The sequence below is a fragment of the Zootoca vivipara genome, chromosome 6 (assembly GCF_963506605.1).
Source record: "Zootoca vivipara chromosome 6, rZooViv1.1, whole genome shotgun sequence".
In the NCBI taxonomy this organism is placed as follows: Eukaryota; Metazoa; Chordata; class Lepidosauria; order Squamata; family Lacertidae; genus Zootoca; species Zootoca vivipara.
In genome coordinates, this window is record NC_083281.1 from 36,268,254 (window position 1) to 36,288,434 (window position 20,181).

The 20,181-nt window shown below is 44.1% G+C and overlaps 1 protein-coding gene and 1 non-coding gene across 3 annotated transcripts in view; both read right to left on the reverse strand.

Annotated features, from left to right (window-relative positions):
- The window catches only part of MAN1C1 (mannosidase alpha class 1C member 1), a 139,550-nt gene that overhangs the window by 80,546 nt on the left and 38,823 nt on the right, over window positions 1-20,181 (reverse strand). For both annotated transcript variants that reach the window (XM_035118282.2, XM_060275795.1), the window contains exon 2: window positions 7,861-7,957. In XM_035118282.2, coding sequence (XP_034974173.2) covers window positions 7,861-7,957 — 97 coding nt within the window. The remainder of the gene's footprint in view (window positions 1-7,860; window positions 7,958-20,181) is intronic.
- Window positions 8,948-9,024, reverse strand: TRNAA-UGC (transfer RNA alanine (anticodon UGC)). The gene has a single exon. It is a non-coding gene; the product is annotated as a tRNA-Ala (tRNA).

Sequence of the window (20,181 nt, forward strand, 5' to 3'; positions counted from 1 at the left end):
GTGCAAAATTATGCAGATGTGGTTGATTAAAACTCCCATAATTAACTAGCTAAGCCTTCTTTGTATCAGGAAGGAATAGTTCTAATGACATTTCCTAATAAAAAGATAGAAAGAAACTGAGAACATTTTGGGAAGCGCTTTCACCTTCTTGACAAGGACACAAGCTGGGCCTAAGAAGTCTGTGACTTTCCAAGAATGTTTTATCTTACTATCTTTAGGTCAGCGCAGCACATGGTCCATTGCACACAGTGGAACATTGCTGGAGGGGGGGGGGAACAGGCAGCAGAACTCCACACAGAATTCAAGAAACCTCACATCATTAGACTTCACATGTCAACATTCATGCTGCTGAAGCCCTTCCAATGTGCCAGTTGTTACAGATTGAGTGCAAGAGGAACTTGCCAGGACTGGCAAAGATGTGCAGGTTTGGGAGGCAGCAACAAGCCACAACAGCATTGGCCCAATTTGAGAATGAAACTTAGCCATGAAGACGGCAAACCATGTGTTGTGTATATTTGTGTATTCTGGTTTTTGCATGTGCAGCATTAACACACTGACACAGAGGGCATCTGGATATTGGATTCCTGCTATGCCAACAATACACACACAGGGGTCAGCAACCCGATTAAAGTGTGGTGCCAGAAACATGCCAGTTATCTTTTTCATAATCAGTATCACTTTTAGCTCCTGCTTCTGACAAGCCAATTTTAGATGCTCAATGCAAATTGTAATGAAGTTGGAGCTAGGAAGAGAACTGATCTAGTTAAGAATATGATCTAGCATAAGAAGCAGCTTATTAGACTCTAATAAGGAGTTATAAATAGGGCTGTAGATTCCATATTATAAAACATTCAAACAATGGGCCAAATTCTGTACCAAGGACAGCAGTCCTAACTTATGGCGAATAAAGCAAATGCACACACAGTTCTGTGTCATGTGTTAGAAACATAGGCAGCTAGCTGCCTTTTAACAAGTCTGACCATGGGCCCATCTGGCTCAGTATTGTAAACACTGACTGGCAGCAGCCCTCCAGGGTTTCAAGCAGGAGCTTTCCCAGCCCTAGCCGGAGACACCGGAGACTGAACCTGGGACCTTCTGTATGCATGACAATTGCTCTACCACTGAGCTATGGTCCTTCCTCAAATTATTATGTTGAAACTGCCTGTTAGTATTCCTCAAGCCCTGCCACTTTCAAGAATATCACTGCAGCCTTAAGGGCTAGCAGCTTGCTGTTTCAAAAATAAGCACACATTCCATTTCAAGAGAAATCTCAGGAGACACTCGGTTTTTACACCTGTGTCCTACTGCATTCTTTGAAGCAAGCCAAGGGTTCCTCCTCTTCATGTCAGTTTCTGAGTGGAAACCATATTTGCCTTTGGCAACATCTTTGCCCATCATGGAACTCTCTCGGGAGAGTTAACAAACCCCAAGCCTGAACACATCTTTCTGGATGCACCATATGAACTACTTATTCAGTTCATGTTGGCTTCTGGTATGGAAATTAACCTCCGGTATCAACAGCATCTAAACTAGAAGCGAGCTCTATTAATGGAGGGATCACCCACTGAAATTCTTATCCATCTCAAGCTTTCAGTAACATTAAAGCACCAAAGCTAAATTTGTAAGTAAGTAAGTAAGTAAGTAAGTAAGTAAGTAAGTAAGTAAGTAAGTAAGTAAGTAAATGGGGGAGGGGGACTGCTACACCATATTGGCCAGAAGAGATCCAGCTGTTCCAGCCCCAAGCCACTCTTAGAGATGCCATAGGAGACCTGCTTGATTGGACTGGAGAAAGAAGGTTGATGCTTTCAGATTCTGATGAGTGCTTGTATGGTAAACCTGGTGGATTCCTATCCTGGGGCATTAGGAGAGGTGCCCTCCCTCCTGGCGTCTGGAAAGAAAGAGATAAAAGCCCACATGAGAGCTGATGATTGGATTTTTCAACAAAATGGACCTGCCCATCTTCTTGATAGAATCAGCTCCTTGATAGGTCCACTGGAAAGAAAATAGCATGCTTTAGAAAGCTACTACGTCTCCAGGTTTTATAGCATTTACATTTTGTATTTTTACAAGTGTTGCTAGAATTATTATTTTTTATGGTTATAATATATTATTAATAAATTCTGAGATCTTACCAAAATGAACTATTACAATTATTGGAAATTGGACTTTTTAACTGAGTTGTTAAGAAACTGTGTGACATATTGATACTGATTAGTCTTTTTGGCTGTGTATTCTTGCCTTTATTACCAAAATTTTTATTGCTTTGTTTTGATTTGTTCTGAGCTGCCTTGGGCACAATTCTGGGGAAAGGAGGCATATAAGCAAACTGATTAGTAATCAGCTACACAAAGGTATACAACAAAAACTGTGCCCTGGGCCGGCCCAACACTGTTATGAGAATCTGTTTTTATTTACCATCTGAATTCAAGCACAGATTAAGACAGGGAAACAAGTCACAAGATGGATCCTTTCGGCTGCCAACATGGTGCACACAAAGTAATACCAGGACGAGGGGGGGAGGGAGAAGAAGAAAATCTCTAGCATCTAAAAACAGCACTGGAGTTCAGATTGTGACATATCAGACCTTAACTGATAAATTTTGTTGATGCACCCTTAGAACAGAATTCAGCTCCTTTCCCATAACTATATAAAATGCTGCCAGGCTAAAGGGATTTAAAACGTTTTGTCAGAATAATAAGTAGATATGACAGACACAGGGAGCAGGCAGAATAATAAGTCTGTTGTATAATGGCAGTCATTGTGGTGACAGGTGCGCTTGAAATGCCTAGCCAGATAATAAATGTGCTTCTCTCTAGCACCTTTGAAGGAAAAAAGGATCACGGTGCACTTTCCAATGTTAATTTGCTCAGGTTACTGCAGAACCAGCAGCAGGATGAAAGAAAGGAGGGGGGGGCAGTGAACAGGCATTAAGCTGGGCTTACCTTGGCAAGGGGTTGTGTTAAAATGGTACAATGAGGACAGGTAAGGAAGAGTGCAAAGGTATGCAGATGAGAGAGAGAGCCTGTCTGGATTAGTTCTAGGCAACTGCACCTTCAACCTAATCCAACCTGATCCACACCACCACCTGCCGACTCAGAATGAAGCTGGGGCAATGAGAAGCCAGTGGTAAAAAATCAATAGAAGAAGAGCTCCCCTTGTCCCTCAGGCTTCAGCGCCACGCTACAGGTCTGTAGATGGCTAGGTCCAACAAACAACATCATGCTCATAGACTATCGGTCCATCTGGCTGAGTATTGCCTATTGTGATTGGCAGAAGCGCTCCAATGTTTCAGACAAGGTGCCTTTTCCCAGCCCTGTGGGTTGAACCTGGGACCATCTGCATGCAGAGCATGGGCTCTACTGCTTTCAAGAGTTTTTTTGTGTATGATCTCACTGGCAACTCTAAGAACAAAGGAATAGCCTACTGGGAAACCAGCAAGCAGAACATAAGCACAAGAGCACTCTCCCCTCCTGTGGTTTCCAGCAACTGGTATTCGGAAGTATTTGGAAGCTGCCTCCATGGTAACTATGGAGGTAGGGCATGGCTAGTAGCCATTGATAACCCTCTCATCCACGAACTTGTCTATTCCGCTTTTAAAGCCATTCAGCTCAGTGGCCATCGCTGCCTCCTGGGGGAGGAAGTTCCTGACGATATGCTTTGTGAAGAAGTACTTTCTTTTATCTGTTCAAAATCTTCCAACAATCAGCTTTATTGGAGGTCTACGGTTCCCTCCTAGAGCAGGCATGTCCAGATTCAACCATTCTTCAGTATCATTGTAGTGTGGAGATATGTTTGAGGGAGGGGCTGCTCATTCACCCCCTAGTTGCTCCTCAAGTTCACAATCTGGTCACTGCTGAATAAGGAAGGTTTTGCCGTAAGTGAGCATCCTATGCACAACTGAAAAGCTCATGTTACACCTTTAAGGAACTTGAAGATTTCGCAGTCGCACAAACACAGTTGAAAATAGCCTTGGTGTGGTATCCTCCCTCCCACGCAGAAGCAGCTGCAAATAAGGCTTTTGCTCAATTTTGACACCTCCAGGAAGGAAAGTACCAGGGCTGCCTACGCTTCCCATCTGTGACTCAAAAATTTTAAGCCTGTGTATCAAAGGGGAGATTGGGGAGCAGAATCTCCTGAATTCTTAAATGCATTTAGTGTTGTTGAGAGTAAAGTTACTCAGCAAAGGGATCCGCTGACTTTGCTCTATGGGGAGCGGAGGATGAGAAGAGCACTAACTAGCACAAGCCCTTTTGCTCCAGGACATTTTCTCAGGAGCTCTCATAAATGCAGTACAAGCCTCTCCTAAGCAGCACCAATAGCTTGAGCATGATAAACACATTAAAATATTCTCCGACTCTTGTTCCCTTTTTGGTGTCATGTTCCTTTAGGAGTATGGGTGAAGCTTAGCAGATTGGAAAATAGTTGCAAGATTCAGAAAGGCAAGGAGCACTTCCAGATGGTGGTTTCCCAAGTATACAACTGTGTACAAGTGCAGCACCCCAGGGGAAAGGAAGGGGCTGCTCCTGCCACAGTGCTCTCAAGCTGCCTGAAGGAAGCCACTGGAGGTGGGGCTATCTCACCCCTTATATACCCAACTGATCACTGCAATCTGCAGGTGAGGGCCTCCTGCAAACACCATTTTATTGGGAGATCCATTCCATGCAATAATTGGATTTTGGCCTTTAGTGTGATAGCAACTACTTCTTGGAATCCCCTTCCAAGCTAAATATTAGACAGGTACTTCCTCTCTTATCTTTTCAGTGCCTACAAGACTTTCCTCTTTCGACAAGCCTTTCATGTAGAGTTCTTTCCTAGTCTGCGCCTCTATTCGAATTGCTTTTAGATGCTTTTTAGATTATTTGTGTGTTTGCTGCCCTCAGATCCTTTGGAAGGATGCAAATTTAGTTCATCCATTAACTCACAAACTCTGGCAACAGGGAAGACCCCACAGTTAAAAGAGCGGGATTATTAACAGGAGCCTCCAGACTGAAATAACCAATTCCACACAAAGAGTAACATAGGAGCAGAAACCAAGGCTTTAGAGGCAACTAAGCCTTTTTTAGAAGCAGAGCGGTGGGAGGGCAGAGGTTTGTTCTGCTTCTTCTCCCAGAGGCAGCCTTGAGCAGGTGAGTCAATAAAGAGAAATATCGAGTGCATTGTATATAGCTGCTCCAGTGCAAAACTCCCCATTTGCATGAAGCTGTAGAAGGGCCAGTCTTGACATGAGCCTTGAGGAGATGTACCAGTAGGACTGGTGTAATGAGGGGGAGGAATGGGAAGTGGCTGTAGAACTGGATCTTAGGGGAGAGCCCAGCAGCTCAGGAGGCACTGCTCTAGGTGTTGAGGAGGAACCATGTAGGGCATCAAAGAAAAATCTTGCCTCAAGTCCTGTCAGCAGAGAAGCCACCTGATGCAACTCTGCCGCTGCCTCCCATCATCAAAGCACTTCCTGTCCCCAGGAAGGCACTTGAGACTTGATCAGGGAGCTGGCCACTCCAACTCTGCCTCTGTCTCCAAGGATGCGGCCGACCTAGCCCACTCACAGGAGTGCCTTTTTGCTTTCTCAGTCCCAAAGCTTGGATCGCCAACTGTGCAAATGTCTGTGCCCACTCTGCTATTCAGCAGGAGAGCTCAGGACATTTGTCAAGTGTTGGAATGTCTTAGCTTATGCTTCACCATGTAACTTAGTGCTCAGATATAACAGCTGGCTTCCATCTTTGTTTTGGTCATGCAGTGAATTCGGGATTAAAGCCTTTGGCAACCATCGATCAGAGAGTCCAAGTACTGTGCCCTCAAATAGGAGCCAGGACAGGTCTATGTGGCAGTGGTGATGGTGGAGAGGCAACAGCCAGATGTCCTCATCTGATCCTTTACACAAGTGATGGAAAAGGAATGAGAGAGACTAAATGCCAAGAGTGCCCAGACCTGATGGGCTGTAATCCAGGTTACACATGGTGGCCGTCACAATTCCTAACAACCCTCCTGGCAGCCTCAAGGGTCCTCCATGCTAAAACAGTCCAAGTAAATGCAGCAAATGTCAACCCCCCAAACCAGCAGCCTACACTATTCCTCAACAATTTTGTTCAAATCAGAACAGCTATGATGCTTTTCCAGCTTTACGTAGAGCTGGCTAGAGATTATGATACTGTATAGATATTAACATTATATATATATATATATATATCAATTTGTCAAATCAAAAGGTGATGGCATTGGGAAGTTGAGTGACAAAGGAGGCTGCTTAGCTTCAGAAAAGCATGAGGGGGCAGGGAAAAAGAAGAAAGAGACCGACGAAGAGAACACCAGCTGCCTAAGCAGCATAAGCATTGTGAGTTACCCAAAACACTATAATCGGCTAAAGAGAAAATTATACAAACCAGTAAGCACACAAAGCAAAGCCTTTAATATTGATTCATGTTTTCAATATTTCATGAGAGGCATCTTCCTCTGAATAGAACTGATGCAAGAGGAAATGCTTGGCCAGTTGAGAGATCTATAGATCCAGATTGAGAATAAGCCACAGAACCTCCACCTCTCCTTCACAGAAGCTTGGAAGCAGGGCCCAAGACAGGACAGGGGCAACCTTTCTGGTTCCACAGGGCAAATCCTTATCAGGATCAGCTTTACAGGCCAAAGTTGACAGGTGGCTTGTCTTGCCCATCAGTCTAAGTGCATTATGTGGGGTTCCTGCTTGGGACGTTGTCGGCCCCATTGTTTCTTCCCTCCCTACCACTGATGGCTGCAGTTTGCTGACGTTGTTTGAGAAAGGTATTTGATTCTCCCCTCCCTGCCAGCTGACGGGTATAGAAGAATCAAGGCTGCTTAGTACTGGGTTCAGGTGCATGAAAGAGCTCTCTGGCACACCCAGCCCCAGTGCTAAGCAGAATTGATGCCTCTTATTGGCTGATGTGAAGGGAGAGCAATCCTGCTTGGTCCTGGAGCATCAGAGAGCTCCTTGGTGCACCAGGACCAAGCAGGGTCATTTTCCTTTCCAATCAGCCAAATGATTGAAACCTGTACAGTTTTTGTCCTAATGTTCTGCTGCTTGTTCTCCGCCCTCAGAAGGAAATCCAGAGGGGCTTTCAGCTCAGCCAGAGCCCATGATCTTGACTGTAATGTAATGTCCCCATTGCTTGGCTCAGTAGGGATCTGGCTGTGTGGCGAGGTCATTAAATGACCATTTTGTGATCACTGCATATTGTGTAATCTTCATTCCACTATGTAAAAAGGGCAGTTAACTTGGTCATAATTCTGGACTGCATCTAAAAGAGTGAATTTACATGGGGAAACCTGACCAGTGAATTCATGTTGCAGGGGAATGGTTTCATGTGAGTTTTTTCAGAACAGAACTAATTTCAACTGCTTTTACATACCTACCTTTTGCAACTGTAAAAAAACTATGATACTAGCATGTAAGGCCCTAAGTAAGGAACATCTCCTTTCAGGAACTTGGTCTGTTCCCCACTCCACACACACCCCTTCCAATCTCCCTCTACTTTTCTTCCTCTTCAGACATATATACCTGTTCAGCCTCCAGCACAGATTTATGTCCCTCCACCTTTCCCAAATTCCTTAAGATTCTTAAAACATTCTCTCCCCAGTTGTCAGGGAGAAGCTTCATGGCTGTTGTATGGGCCAGATAATCAGTATTCTACACAGCCCAGATTCTGCTGGAAACAGAAAGGACTGTTGCTCCCGGCCTTGATTCAGTTTCGAAATCTGTACATCTGTCCTACAAGGGGGAAAGTGTGGCTCCACCGTGGGCTTATAATGTACGGTATGTATGTCTGCCTCTAATCTAATTTTCTCTTTCCTAAACATTTAACACTTGAAACTGTTCCAGCAAATTGTTCAGCTCACCAAACATGTTCCCGATGTGCCCATTCTTAGTGAGAGGTCTCAGTTCATTTTTCCCCATTGCATATTGCTTGTAGTTGTCCCAAGCAAACTTCATCATCTGCAAGAAAAAGAGAAAGACATCTATTGGCTACCTGGATATTAGACTGCTGCATCCATAGCCCTTATGAATTGCCACACTGAAAGACAGATTAGAAGGCAGATAGAAAAGGCAAGGTGACTGGTATTAATGTAAGAAGGCAGGAATTTCTGCTCTAATCTATATTTGTCATAATCAGTGCCATTTCCATTCAGCTGCGGTTTCTGCCACATACTATGTTATACATCTCACTGCCCAGTATTTAAGTAATTTGCATAACATTAATTTAAAAGTTACAGAATCATATTTTTTAATTAAAAAAGTCATTAATTGCATATAGTTTTTAAATCTTCAAACAACACTGTGAATGAATCCTATTCACTTGACTGATTTCTGTTCCTGACCATAGGATTTTTCTGGCATCCCTAATCACATTTGTACAAGGTTGAGGCATAGCCTAAGGAGAGCCCTGCTGAACTGGATCAAAGCTGCATCTCATCAAGCATCATATCTCCCACAGTGGCCAACTAGATGCCTCTGGAAATCTTATAAGCTGGACATGAAGGCTGAGGAACTAGGGCAAATAGTGCTGACATGAGATACAGTTCTAGGCCTTATTGATAAATTTAAAATGAACACATCCAGATGGCTGGGCTGGCACAAGAGACTTTGCCACCTGAGTTGCTGCCGCCTCTGCCACCCACTTCTTCTGTGTTACTTGCTGCCCCCACTATCCCTTCTCCTCTCACCCCTTAATTTTTATAATTTTGCCAGTTGATTAGTAATGGCTATGCTAACTCTCTGCTTCCCTTTCCACACCGTCCTTGCCTTGTTCCGAGAAAAGGCCAAAGGGATAATTTCTCAAAGTGACAGGTAGGTAGCCGTGTTGGTCTGAGTCGAAGCAAAATAAAAAAATTCCTTCAGTAGCACCTTAAAGACCCACTAAGTTTATATTTTGGTATGAGCTTTCGTGTGCATGCACACTTCTTCAGAACTTCTCCCAGCCCTACCAGGAGATGCCAGGGATTGAACCTGGGACCTTCTGCTTGCAAAGCAGATGCTCTTCCACTGAGCTATGGCCCTTCTCCAACAGATGGTTAGAGATGACAACAGATGGTTGGAGTGGAAGATGGTTTGGAAGAACAATGGCTGCCCAAGCTATGTCTACTCAACCTAATTTCTCTTCTGTTGAACAAGATTTTGTATTGTTTCAAAACCCTGCATAATTAGAGGAGACAATAGGGTGGTGTGAAGCAAAACCTTTCTTAAAAGCTATTGTTTGTCTCTTGCTTATATGTTATGTGGACCTGATCTATGCTTGGCTGGAAGACCAGAGGAAGCCTTTCACAGAAGCCAGGAAGAGCTGCTAAAGAGGAGTGGAGTGTAGGAATCATATATTTTAATACTGTAAATATATTTTAAAATTTCTCTTTCCACATCTCAGAAAAAGCTGTCTTTGTCATGCCTTCCTAAAAGATTCCTTATGGCAAAAGCAATTCTCCAACTCCAAAGAGCATGGTTTGGGAGAGACTTCCAAGAAATCATCAAACTGGCCTTCCGGGAAAGATTCTGAGGCACGGGGTCATTGACACGTATGTACAAACATAACTTTTTTGCTTTCCCTTCGCACGCTTGACTCCAGCTGGCAGGGGAAGTGAAAATGACAAATATCCACCCTTAAGAGACTACAATTGGTCAGTTGCCAGGCTTTTCCCTAAACAAGGCCTCTCGCTTTTAAAAAATGCAATCCAAGGCTACCTACTGTATTTCTCAGAGCTTTCTAAGGTCACAATCCTCAAGCAAGCTTAGTCTGCAGCCAGGGGTACAATTAAAAATGCATTCACTAGCCCAATTAAAAATTCCACTTTGGGCATAGTTGCCATCAAAAATTCACAACAGCATGTATGGGGTTCTATGCATCTGCAGGTATGTTTGAATGCCCTTCTCACACAAACAGAAGAAAATGCTGCTGCAACTGGCCAATGGCTTATCTAGTCCAGCACCACATTCTCACAGTGGCCAACCAGATGCCTCCTCTGGGAAGCTCTTCTTGACACAACAGCACTCTCGCTACTTGTGATTCTCAGCAACTAGTATTCAGAGGCATACTGCAGCAGTGGAGGCAGAACCCAGCCATCCTGCTGACAGCCTTATCCTCCATGAGTTTGTCTAATCTTCTTTTAAAGCCATCCAAGTTGGTGGCCATAAAAACACCTGAAGGACCAATGATTAGCTAACCCTGGTGTAACAAGTACCTGTCAAGCAAGTTTACTTGATGCTCAGACCACATAGTGAAACTCATTCTGCCTAGGGAAGCTCTATCAGACCTTGGTGCCTGCTCCCGTTACCTAACATGGCATTAAGAGGTTATTCATCTTCTTTACACAACCTTGTGAATGAACTCATTGATAAGGATCCTTCCTGTTTTCCTATGCACGTTTCCCAGGGCATGGTCAGTCTGAGGAGGGGCCAGGCTTCTCACATTCAAGATTTCTAGAGTTCCCAGTTTCTGTGTGTGGGTTGTGCTTCTCTCTCCAGCTGTATAGTTTCCAAAACCCAGCATTACTAGCATCTGGAAGGACTCATTTTAATTAGCACAGGCTTCCAAACACACACACACACACACACACACACACAGTACTATGTATAGTGCTTGGTTTAGCGGGGAGGAGAAAAACCCCACACTGAGCTAGCTGATAATATTAAGATGCCACCACCAGAAAGAAAAAAATCTGGATGAATCAAAAAAGAAAGAAAAAAGCTAGTCAGCTTTTGAGATTCAGCGTGGGATGAATCAGTTTTCAGAATTCATTAACTCTCACAGCCTAAATGTGCTCTCTAACAAGAACACAACCTCCTGTAGAAGGCTTCTGAGTACGCATCACTCATCTGATGCAGATATCTCATACCACTTTTTCCTGAGTTGAAATATGATCTTGTCTGCCAATGGCATTCATCACAGCTAAGAGGAGGATGGCAAAATTAATGGATTAATTCAGACTTGTGAATATGTACACAGAAGGTGTTGGCCCTGGCCTTCTGTCCAAATGAAAGCTATCTGTAGCATAAAAGCATAAAAGAAAATAACAGGAACTTAATTTTTACAAAAGTTATGCCTGGTCCCCTCAATGAAATTTTGTATCTGCCACAGGTGACTAATCAATAAGCTATTTTCAAGGCTGGATTAACTGAAAGATCAGACAAAGGTTTAATTTTAAATATTTGCTCTTCAATTAATGGCAGAGCACACACTGAAAAGTGCCTTGCTATCTGACTTTTAGAAGACATCTGAAGTCAGCCCTGCATAGAGAAGTTTTTAATGTTTGATGTCTTACTGTGTTTTAATTTGTTGGAAGCCACCCAGAGTGGCTGGGATAATCCAGTCAGATGGGCAGCATATAAATGAACTTATTTATTATTATTATTATTATTATGAAAGTCACTGTCTTCCCCACCTGCTGTACCAAAATTAATGGCAAACACATTGGGCAGTATACAGCTAAATAGCTGCAGAAGCAGAATAACTCCCGCTTGCACAGCAGGACTTCCCTCCCTCTCCTCTCCCCCCCCATGCCACCCCATTTGCTCCAGGGGGTTGTGGGGACCGGACCCCTAAGGCAAATTTGGGGGGGCAGAGGAAGACTGGGGGAAAATTTCCCATTGCACTAGCAGAACCAATGACTTAGTACTATGTTGAATTCTACTAAGAAACACATTTTCCTTCCAGTTCCTATTGAAAACTGGCAGGTATACAGTTAAACTAATATGGCCTCTTTTCTACCACTAAGAACCACGGGTGAAAGACGCAATTAAAATTCAGTAGAAAACAGTGCCAAGAAATATTTTGAATCCTATGGATGTTCTTTTTAAAAATGAAAGCAATAAAAAACAAATATTTTGAATCAGAGCCTGTCACAAAACTAACCACATTTGTTGTTTTTAGGCCATTTGGCTTCTTGTGTGTTACTCTCATAGGGACTACTCTGTATTCCAGATTCCTCTATACCTGAAAAAAGAAAGTGTGAGCATTTGTTTATTAAAATTGTAAATTAACTCAACGGAAGCAACACCACAACCTTCCTTCAGTAACCTCTAAAAAGGTGCCAGTCTTAAGACTTAGGTAGCAGATACATACCGGTACGTACATTTAGTCCAGTCAACTGATTAGACTGATCAATCAACTGGAAGTATTTGATTGGATGGCAGGTTTTATTTCATCTTTTGCTTATTTATACACCATACCTATTATATGTAAACAAGAAAACATCATCAGGCAAGTCATACAGCAGTGGGGGAAGGAGTTACCTTTGCTGCAGACCACCCCCCAACCCTTGAAAAATCCCAAATACTGGAGGGCTGGAAAATGAAGAAGGTGGGGGGGGGCATATCTGAGGATAACTACTTCAGAGTAGTACAATCAGTGCAACAGTGCTACTTAATCATGAAAATGAGGTTAATCAGACATTTTGCAATTTTGCATACTGTGAACTTCTGCAGCTGTAACACCCATTTGCTGCCAACGGGTTGGAGAAGCAAATCAGCAAAGTATACTCCCTCCCCTCTCTGGAGCGCAGTTAAGCATTTGGCCAGCACAGAGAGACCTTACCCATGGTTAATGTTAACCAAGAACTGGAATCACAGTTTTAAGTGGGTAGATCTCAGGGCAAGTATTGTTTGTATGAGAAGCACACCCTCCTACAAATTAAAACCACCCATCAAAAGGGGGCTTGTGCCCAGTAAGGCAACAGTGTGGTCCACCCAAAATGTACTCAGCAGCAATATTTCAGACCAGCAACCGAAAACAGTTTTTGTTCATGTTTGATCTTTTACCAACCAAATGGGAAATGAGGCCAAATTTCTCATGTTGTTATGGAAAGGCTTAGCATCAAAATAAAATAAAATAAAATAAAATAAAATAAAATGAGGAGAGGAGAGAAGAGGAGAGGAGCGACTCACTGGCCGGATGCTCTGACCACAGTGCCTGAAACTCTTACACTTATTCTCCCTTTCTGTGCTTAGATTCACAGGGAGGATGGATTGCTTTCAGCATGTTGCCTAGTGACACCAGAGAGCTAAATGTGTTCTCTGGTGAGCAACAACCATTACATTTATACTTCTTATACTCTTGTGATTGTGTATAGTCCACATATTTCAACATCTTATCTTTTCTTTCTTTGTCCCGTGCTCCCCTTTCATCCCTGCTACAATAATATTGACTGCAAGTGTTTATTAGTGGCAAAAATTATTCAGGCTGTTCCAGATAACCCAGTTTTCATTGATTTATTACAGAGCTTTAGGGGCTGGAAGAGGATGACTCTTTTAAAAACCTCAACTCAGAAGGCCCCTGATCAGATCTTAACATTCTGTACTTTGGTAGCTAGTGATTAGAATCCAAGTTGCTGGATACAGTCCAAAGGAAGAATAAGCTTTGTATGGATTCAGTGCTTGGCCAAGAGGCATGACCATGAACACCAAGCAGCCAAATACCACATACTCACCCTCTCTGCTGCTGTTAATACAACCCTCTATCCCTTTCACTATTTTTCCAGTAAGGGTAAGCAGGAACTAGGTGGTGGTTGCAAAGATACTGCCTGAAAAATTTGCACCCAAATAATCCTGGAAATAGTCAGATATCTTGGGGCTGCCTTGGGACCCGAGTTGCTTGCCTACTCTTCCTCAACCCAAGATAATGGACTGGGAATGAAGCACAGGGAAAATATGGTAGGGAAGGGGGATGGGTCCCAAAAAGTAAAGAAAAAAAAGGAATAAGCTGCAAGGAGAGAAGGGGCTCATTCAGTTGGAGACCAAGAAGGGAGGTGGGGAAGACCAGGAAGAGGCAGAGCAAACAGGTTTCTGGCAGCTCCAAGAAAAAAGGCAATGGAGGTAGAATAGCATCATGGAGGTGGGTCCTGGGATGCTCCAAAGGGCCAAATGGGAGGCAAGAAACCTTGACATTGCATGCAGACTACTCATTTCCCACAAATACACTTAACTTCACAGGCTACGTACTATTTTAAATCACTTGACTAGTGCATCAGTTACAATTCCCATTCTTCCAGAATTATAAAGCCTAATGTTTCAAAGCAAGAGCTTTGTGCCGTTCCCACTGTTTTCGAGGGAAATCATGGTTACTTATGACGAGACAACTGAAATGGCTTAAAGTTAACCAGAATTCAAAGCAATTAAATTACCCTGCTCCTGGTGTGAGGCAGGCAAGCTGCTAATGCATAGAAGGGAGGCCCTTGGGGCATGCGATAAAGAAACCGGGTCGGAGCTAAATTCTTTATCAAAGAAATGGCTTACTGTGGAGATGCATCTAAAAGCATATTGTATAGGTCTAATCTGATACATGGAGGAGTTAAACACTGGAATCCTTCGGTTAGACTTATTTGCAACGGCCTAAGCTATCAGCAGGGGTAAAATGTGAGCTTTACCACAAAATCAAAGTGACTAAAGAAGCTTATTCTGGACTGTACTACTTTTGGTTGCTGCATTTTTAGTTGCTTCCACAGTAAGATCTCAGGATGCATTGTATTTTGGAAAACACCACACTATTCAACTGTGTAAATTAGAAAATGAAAAAAACAATGCCAACTCAATGGCCTTTTCCCCTATATATTTTTTTCAGAAGGACAACCAAAATGAAGAAAATCACTTTTATCTATCCTCTGATGACTTGAGGGTCCATTTCACCTAAGCACGGAAATATGCTCACTCTGCTTCTCCTCTGCATACTTACTACAGGCAGCGGCAGCAACAGCACCAAGCAGCTGCTCAATTTCCACACAGCAGCAGGACACATGCAGCAAATTATCAACATCTGGTTGGGTCTTGACACATAACTTCCCCCCTTCTATGTGGCATGTGGATAAAGTGTATTGAAAGCTTTATTCAAGGCTTGCAATGGTACAGATCAAGCTACAGGTACAGATCAATCAAGACCCAACTAGAGAGTTTGAGAGTAACATCAGGGGCCCTGAGACCAGCTGAAAAGATGTCTTGACAGCCAAACTCCTCCCACCAGCTTTTAAAGGGTGAGACATGGTGGGCTCACTTTCTCCCTATGAAGGCTTACTCACACTTAACTTTCCTCTTCTCTTTCAAGGCATGGTCCATGCCTTAAAGCTCAGTGTCTGCATGGCCCTTTTTTTGTTTTTTTACCTTGGATTCCCCCCTCTGAAAACCTGCTCCTTAAAGCTCAATTGGAGAGAAAAACCATCCAAAGAAAACCCAAATTGTTGTTTGCTCTGATTGAGCACTAAAGAGCAGGTTTTTGCTGGGAAAGCTCCAGGGCAAAACAAACCAAAACAAAAAAATGCTTGGATACAGAGTTTTTAAGTGGGACATGGGGTAAGTGTGGATAAACCCTGAGACTTCTCCATGGGGTGTGACTCTGTACTCAGCTGTGGAGGCAGCACAAACGTATGGGCAATGGGGTGGGGGGTCAGACCCTGGGTTCATCCTCCAGCTCCTGGCTGGTGAACACTGTCCCTCACTGCTAGGATGGGGCAGGACAAGAGCCAGTGGGACTGCCTCCCCTTCGCTGGACTCCTTCTCATTCTGCTCCCCGCTGAGTGTCCTCATCATCTGACAGCAACTGCAACCCCAGCCCCAAGCTCACAGCACAGTGTTGGAGGTAGCCCACCTCTGAATACAAGTTGCCGGGTATCAAAAGGGAGGAGAGTGCTGTTGTGCTCAGGTTCTGGATGTGTGCTTTCCATGCACTTCTGGATGGCCACTGTGAGCACTAGACTAGGTGGGCCTTTGGCCTGAACCATCTGGGCTCCTCTTATTGCTCTTACTGAATGAAGCTACTGTTTCAGAGGAGGGTCCATGGCTTGGTAATAAAGCACAAACTTTGCATGTACAAGACTCCAAGGATCTATCATTGACATTGCCACTGAAAGTGTCTTGGATAGCAGAGCTGTGACCCAAGAAACCCCTGTTACAAAAGAACTTGCATAGCAAAAGCCCTTGATAAAAGCAATCATGTCAAAACACATCAGGCAACTCTGCAATAAAACCTTTCTCAGTTTTGGCATCGTTGAGGTATATTTCTCACTTGTTTGTATAATTACGATCTGCCATTTAAAAGAAGAAGGAAGTCCTGCCCAAGAACACAGAGGTTGGTCCTTGCTACTCTAGAGCCCTCCTCTGAATCTACCCTTGACTAGAGGCCCCAAGAAGCCCAGGAGAAAACATGTCCAGAGAGGTGTCTCAGGGACAGGCCATGGTACTGGTGGACGCATGCAAGCCTTGAAGGCTCTTTGCAACGCAATTTCCAAGGCTGCCTGTGATCATTATATTAAAAGAAAAAAGAAAAGTGACATTTGACTAAAAGGTTTTTGCTCAGGCAGGCAGGCATTAAACCACTGCAGACTTTTACTCCCTCTAATTTAAAAGCCGGAAGCGGGTGGAACAGACCCAACACACCAAAAGAGGTTACCAGGCAACACTACGAAACGGACAGCAACATAGATAATCCATCCTAAAGTAATTACACTTTTTCTAATTAAAGATTACTGTAAATCCAATAGATCCCAACAGGAACTCCAGCAATTTAGACACACATTGGCTAAGTTATCTGTTTTCAAGCAGTCACATTAGCATATAACCCTTCACAATAAAACACTAGGAAAACAGAGATTTTAATTTAATAGGACTTCAAACAGGCAGCTACTAGCCTTTGCATTACTTAACAGTCCTTAATGCAGATCTTTCACTAATTTGTATAAATTACTCCTGGGATTAGATTCTACAAAAAGGTGCCGGAGTTGAAAACCAAGTCAGCTTCCAGTGTCAGGTCTCAGCCTTACAGAGTGTGGAACGACAAGAGGAGAGTGTCCAAACAGGCACAGAATGCCTTCCCTACACACTGCGTAATTGTAGCCAACTCCCATTTATCAGGAATCGGGAGGGCAGAGTTCCTGGGAAGTCTTCATGCCAAATGCATCCTGTTAAAATGAACTCTGCTCTAGTCAACTCTGCTCACATGTAAGATAGAACAAGCTTGTTTTCTCTGGCTCCAGAGGGTAGGACTCAAACCATGGGTGGGCAACCTAAGGCCCAGGGGCCAGATTCAGACCAATCGCCTTCTAAATCCGACCTGCGGACAGTTCAGGAATCAGCATGTTTTTACATGAGTAGAATGTGTCCTTTTATTTAAAATGCATCTCTGGGTTATTTGCTGGGCCTGCCTGGTGTTTTTACATGAGTAGAATGTGTGCTTTTATTAAAAATGCATCTCTGGGTTATTTGTGGGGCATAGGAATTCATTCTTCTTCTTTTCAAAATATAGTCCGGCCCCCCACAAGGTCTGAGGGACAGTGGACTGGCCCCCTGCTGAAAGAGTTTGCTGACCCCTGACTCAAACCAATGGCTTCAAGTTACAAGAAGGGAGATTCCAACTAAACATCAGGAAGAGCTTTCTGACGGTAAGAGCTGTTCAACAGTGGAACCAACTCCCTCAGGAATATATGGACTCTCCTTCACTGGATGTTTCTAAACAGAGGTTGGATGCCCTTCTGTCATGGATGCTTGAGTTAAGATTCTTACATTGCAAGGGGTTGGACTAGATGACCCTTGCGGTCCCTTCCAACTCTACAATTCTATGATTCAATATTTTAAGACTTCCTAGAAGTCCTTTCTTCCGGATTAAATGGGAACTAACTAGGATGCAGGTGGCACTGGGACCCAAGTGGTGTCGGGACGCAGGTGGCGCTGTGGGTTAAACCACAGAGCCTAGGGCTTGCTGATCAGAAGGTCGACGGTTTGAATCCCTGTGACGGGGTGAGCTCCCGTTGCTTGGTCCCAGCTCCTGCCAACCTAGCAGTTCGAAAGCACGTCAAAGTGCAAGAAGATAAATAGTTACCGCTCCAAGCGGGAAGGTAAACGGTGATTCCGCGTGCTGCTCTGGTTCGCCAGAAGCGGCTTAGTCATGCTGGCCACATGACCTGGAAGCTGTATGCTGGCTCCCTCGGCCAATAATGCGAGATGAGTGCTGCAACCCCTGAGTCGGTCACGACTGGACCTAATGGTCAAGGGTCCCTTTACCTTTTTAGCTAGGATGATAGTTGTCACGGTCCGGTCGGCGGGCGTCAGGACCAGAGGCAAGATGGTGGTGAAGAAGCAGGGTCGAAGGCAGAGGCGAAGGTCCACGGGGCACAAAGCAAGGCGAAGGCAAAGCGAGGGTCCAGGAACAAGAAGCAAGGCGAAGGTCCACGGGGCAAGAGCAAGGCGAAGGCGAAGCAAGGGTCCAAGGAGCAAGGAGCAAGGCGAAGGATCCAGGAACAAGAAGCAAGGCGAAGGTCCACGGGGCAGGAGCAAGGCGAAGGCGAGGCAGGGGTCCAAGAAGCAAGGATCAAGAGGCCAGATGCAACCAGGCAGGGATAGCGTTGCTGTGGCAAAGAGCTGAAGGGAAATGCTGGGCTTTTATCCCTCCCAGCTCCTGCCACCAGGTGCAGTGAGATCTCAAGTGGCCTCACCTGGGTGATTACTCCTTGCCTCTCCAGCACAAGCTGAGGACTTCACCTGTGTGGCCACGCCTTGCTTCTCCAGCACAAGTTGAGGCATGCCCCAGTCCTGCAAAGCACTACAGGCCCCAGAGCCTGACTCCTGCCCATACTCCTGACAATAGTATTATAAGTAGTATTAAAATTAAAAAATCAAGCACATAAAACTGGTTGTTGCACAATGATATTAAAGAGAGATCTGTGTTTTGCATAATGTAGGAGAACCTGAAAGCTAGTCTGTGACTTTTTGCTGGTTCAACTGTGCATTTTGGAATTTTTATTCTCTTCCTTTGCTTTTGTGGGTGTATTGTCAGGCCCGGCTCTAGGGGTAGTCTCGGTGGCACAGGGCGCCAGGGCGCCGTGCCGGCAGGAGGGCGCTGCGCGGCAAAGCCGTGCGGAAGCCATGCTGCATGCTGTGCCCGCCTACCAGGGCGGGGGCGTCGGAGCAATCTCCGTGCCAGGGCGCCGGACCGGCTTGAGGCAGCCCTGTGTATTGTAGAATACACCAAATGAAGCAATCCAGGAGTAGGACCCTAAAACCATAGGAATATTATTTTCTACCATCTGAAGATGGGAATTTACTTTTCGAGAGTTACATTCCCCACAACTGTTCAGGTCAGTCTTTTTTCAACCTTGAGATATAATTCTGCCATTCTAACAACTCTGTGAGGTTAGGCTGGCCCAGGGCCACCCAGTGAGCATAATGGCTGAGTGGGGATTTGAATCCTGGTGTCCCAGCCCTAGCACAACACTTTAGCTATTACATAATTTGAGGCACACGGAACAATTCAGCTGCCAAAGTGGAAAGGAAAAAATCAGCCAGTGAACTCTTATCTAAGTAACCTGAACAACTGCCTGGGGCTGGTTGGGAGTGACAACTGTCCTCAGTAATGAGGACTAAGACCTTGCTAGGGTATTTGTTTGTTTTAAATGAACGCAGGGTTTGTCAGCATCCCAAATTCTGTTCCAGACATCAGATCTTGTGCGAATGAAATCATAGAACAGTAATGGCATCCACTTACCGCTACACACAAACAGTAGTGCTGAAATGAGATTTGAAAACCTACCAAAGCTGGTGCAGAAGTATAAATACAGTTATGCTATTTATTTATTCTTAAATAGTAGACAGATACTGACATTTTCTGTATACTATAAATACTGTTGCTATCAACAAAGCAAATACATTATTATAATGTTCAAAGAACTAGATCTGGGGGGGGGTTACCTTTTCCAATACAATTTCTAATTATTTTTCGTTCCACAATTCACCAATTTTTGTAGTGGAGGAATATGCACATTCCTCCAATGAGCTCTGGGAGGGGTGAGATAGTCCAAGAAAAAAAAGTTGTGGTAAAATTGACTGTGTTTTTCCCACATAGTCAGCTATTCAAACTAGCAAGAGAGTAGGTGGGGAACAGCTTTATAAAAGCCACAGAGAACCAATAGCTATGCAAGAGAATTTTTAGTTGCACCAGTGTTTTGCACAATTCTAAAGATAATTTAGGTCTTCCTCCCAAAGCCTGATTCCCATGCAATGATCTGATTGCACAGCCAGATTTGTAACACAAAGGCTCTACGTTCAGAGCTTCCTCTTTCATTAAGTAAAGATAAAAAGGAATTGTAGTCTTAGATAAGATAAGGATATCTTCAAGGAAAGTAATAATAGTAGGCTCAGCTGAAACTCAGCAGCCCACACTTCTACTTGTCCCTTTTCCTGTGCCTAGAATGCACAGG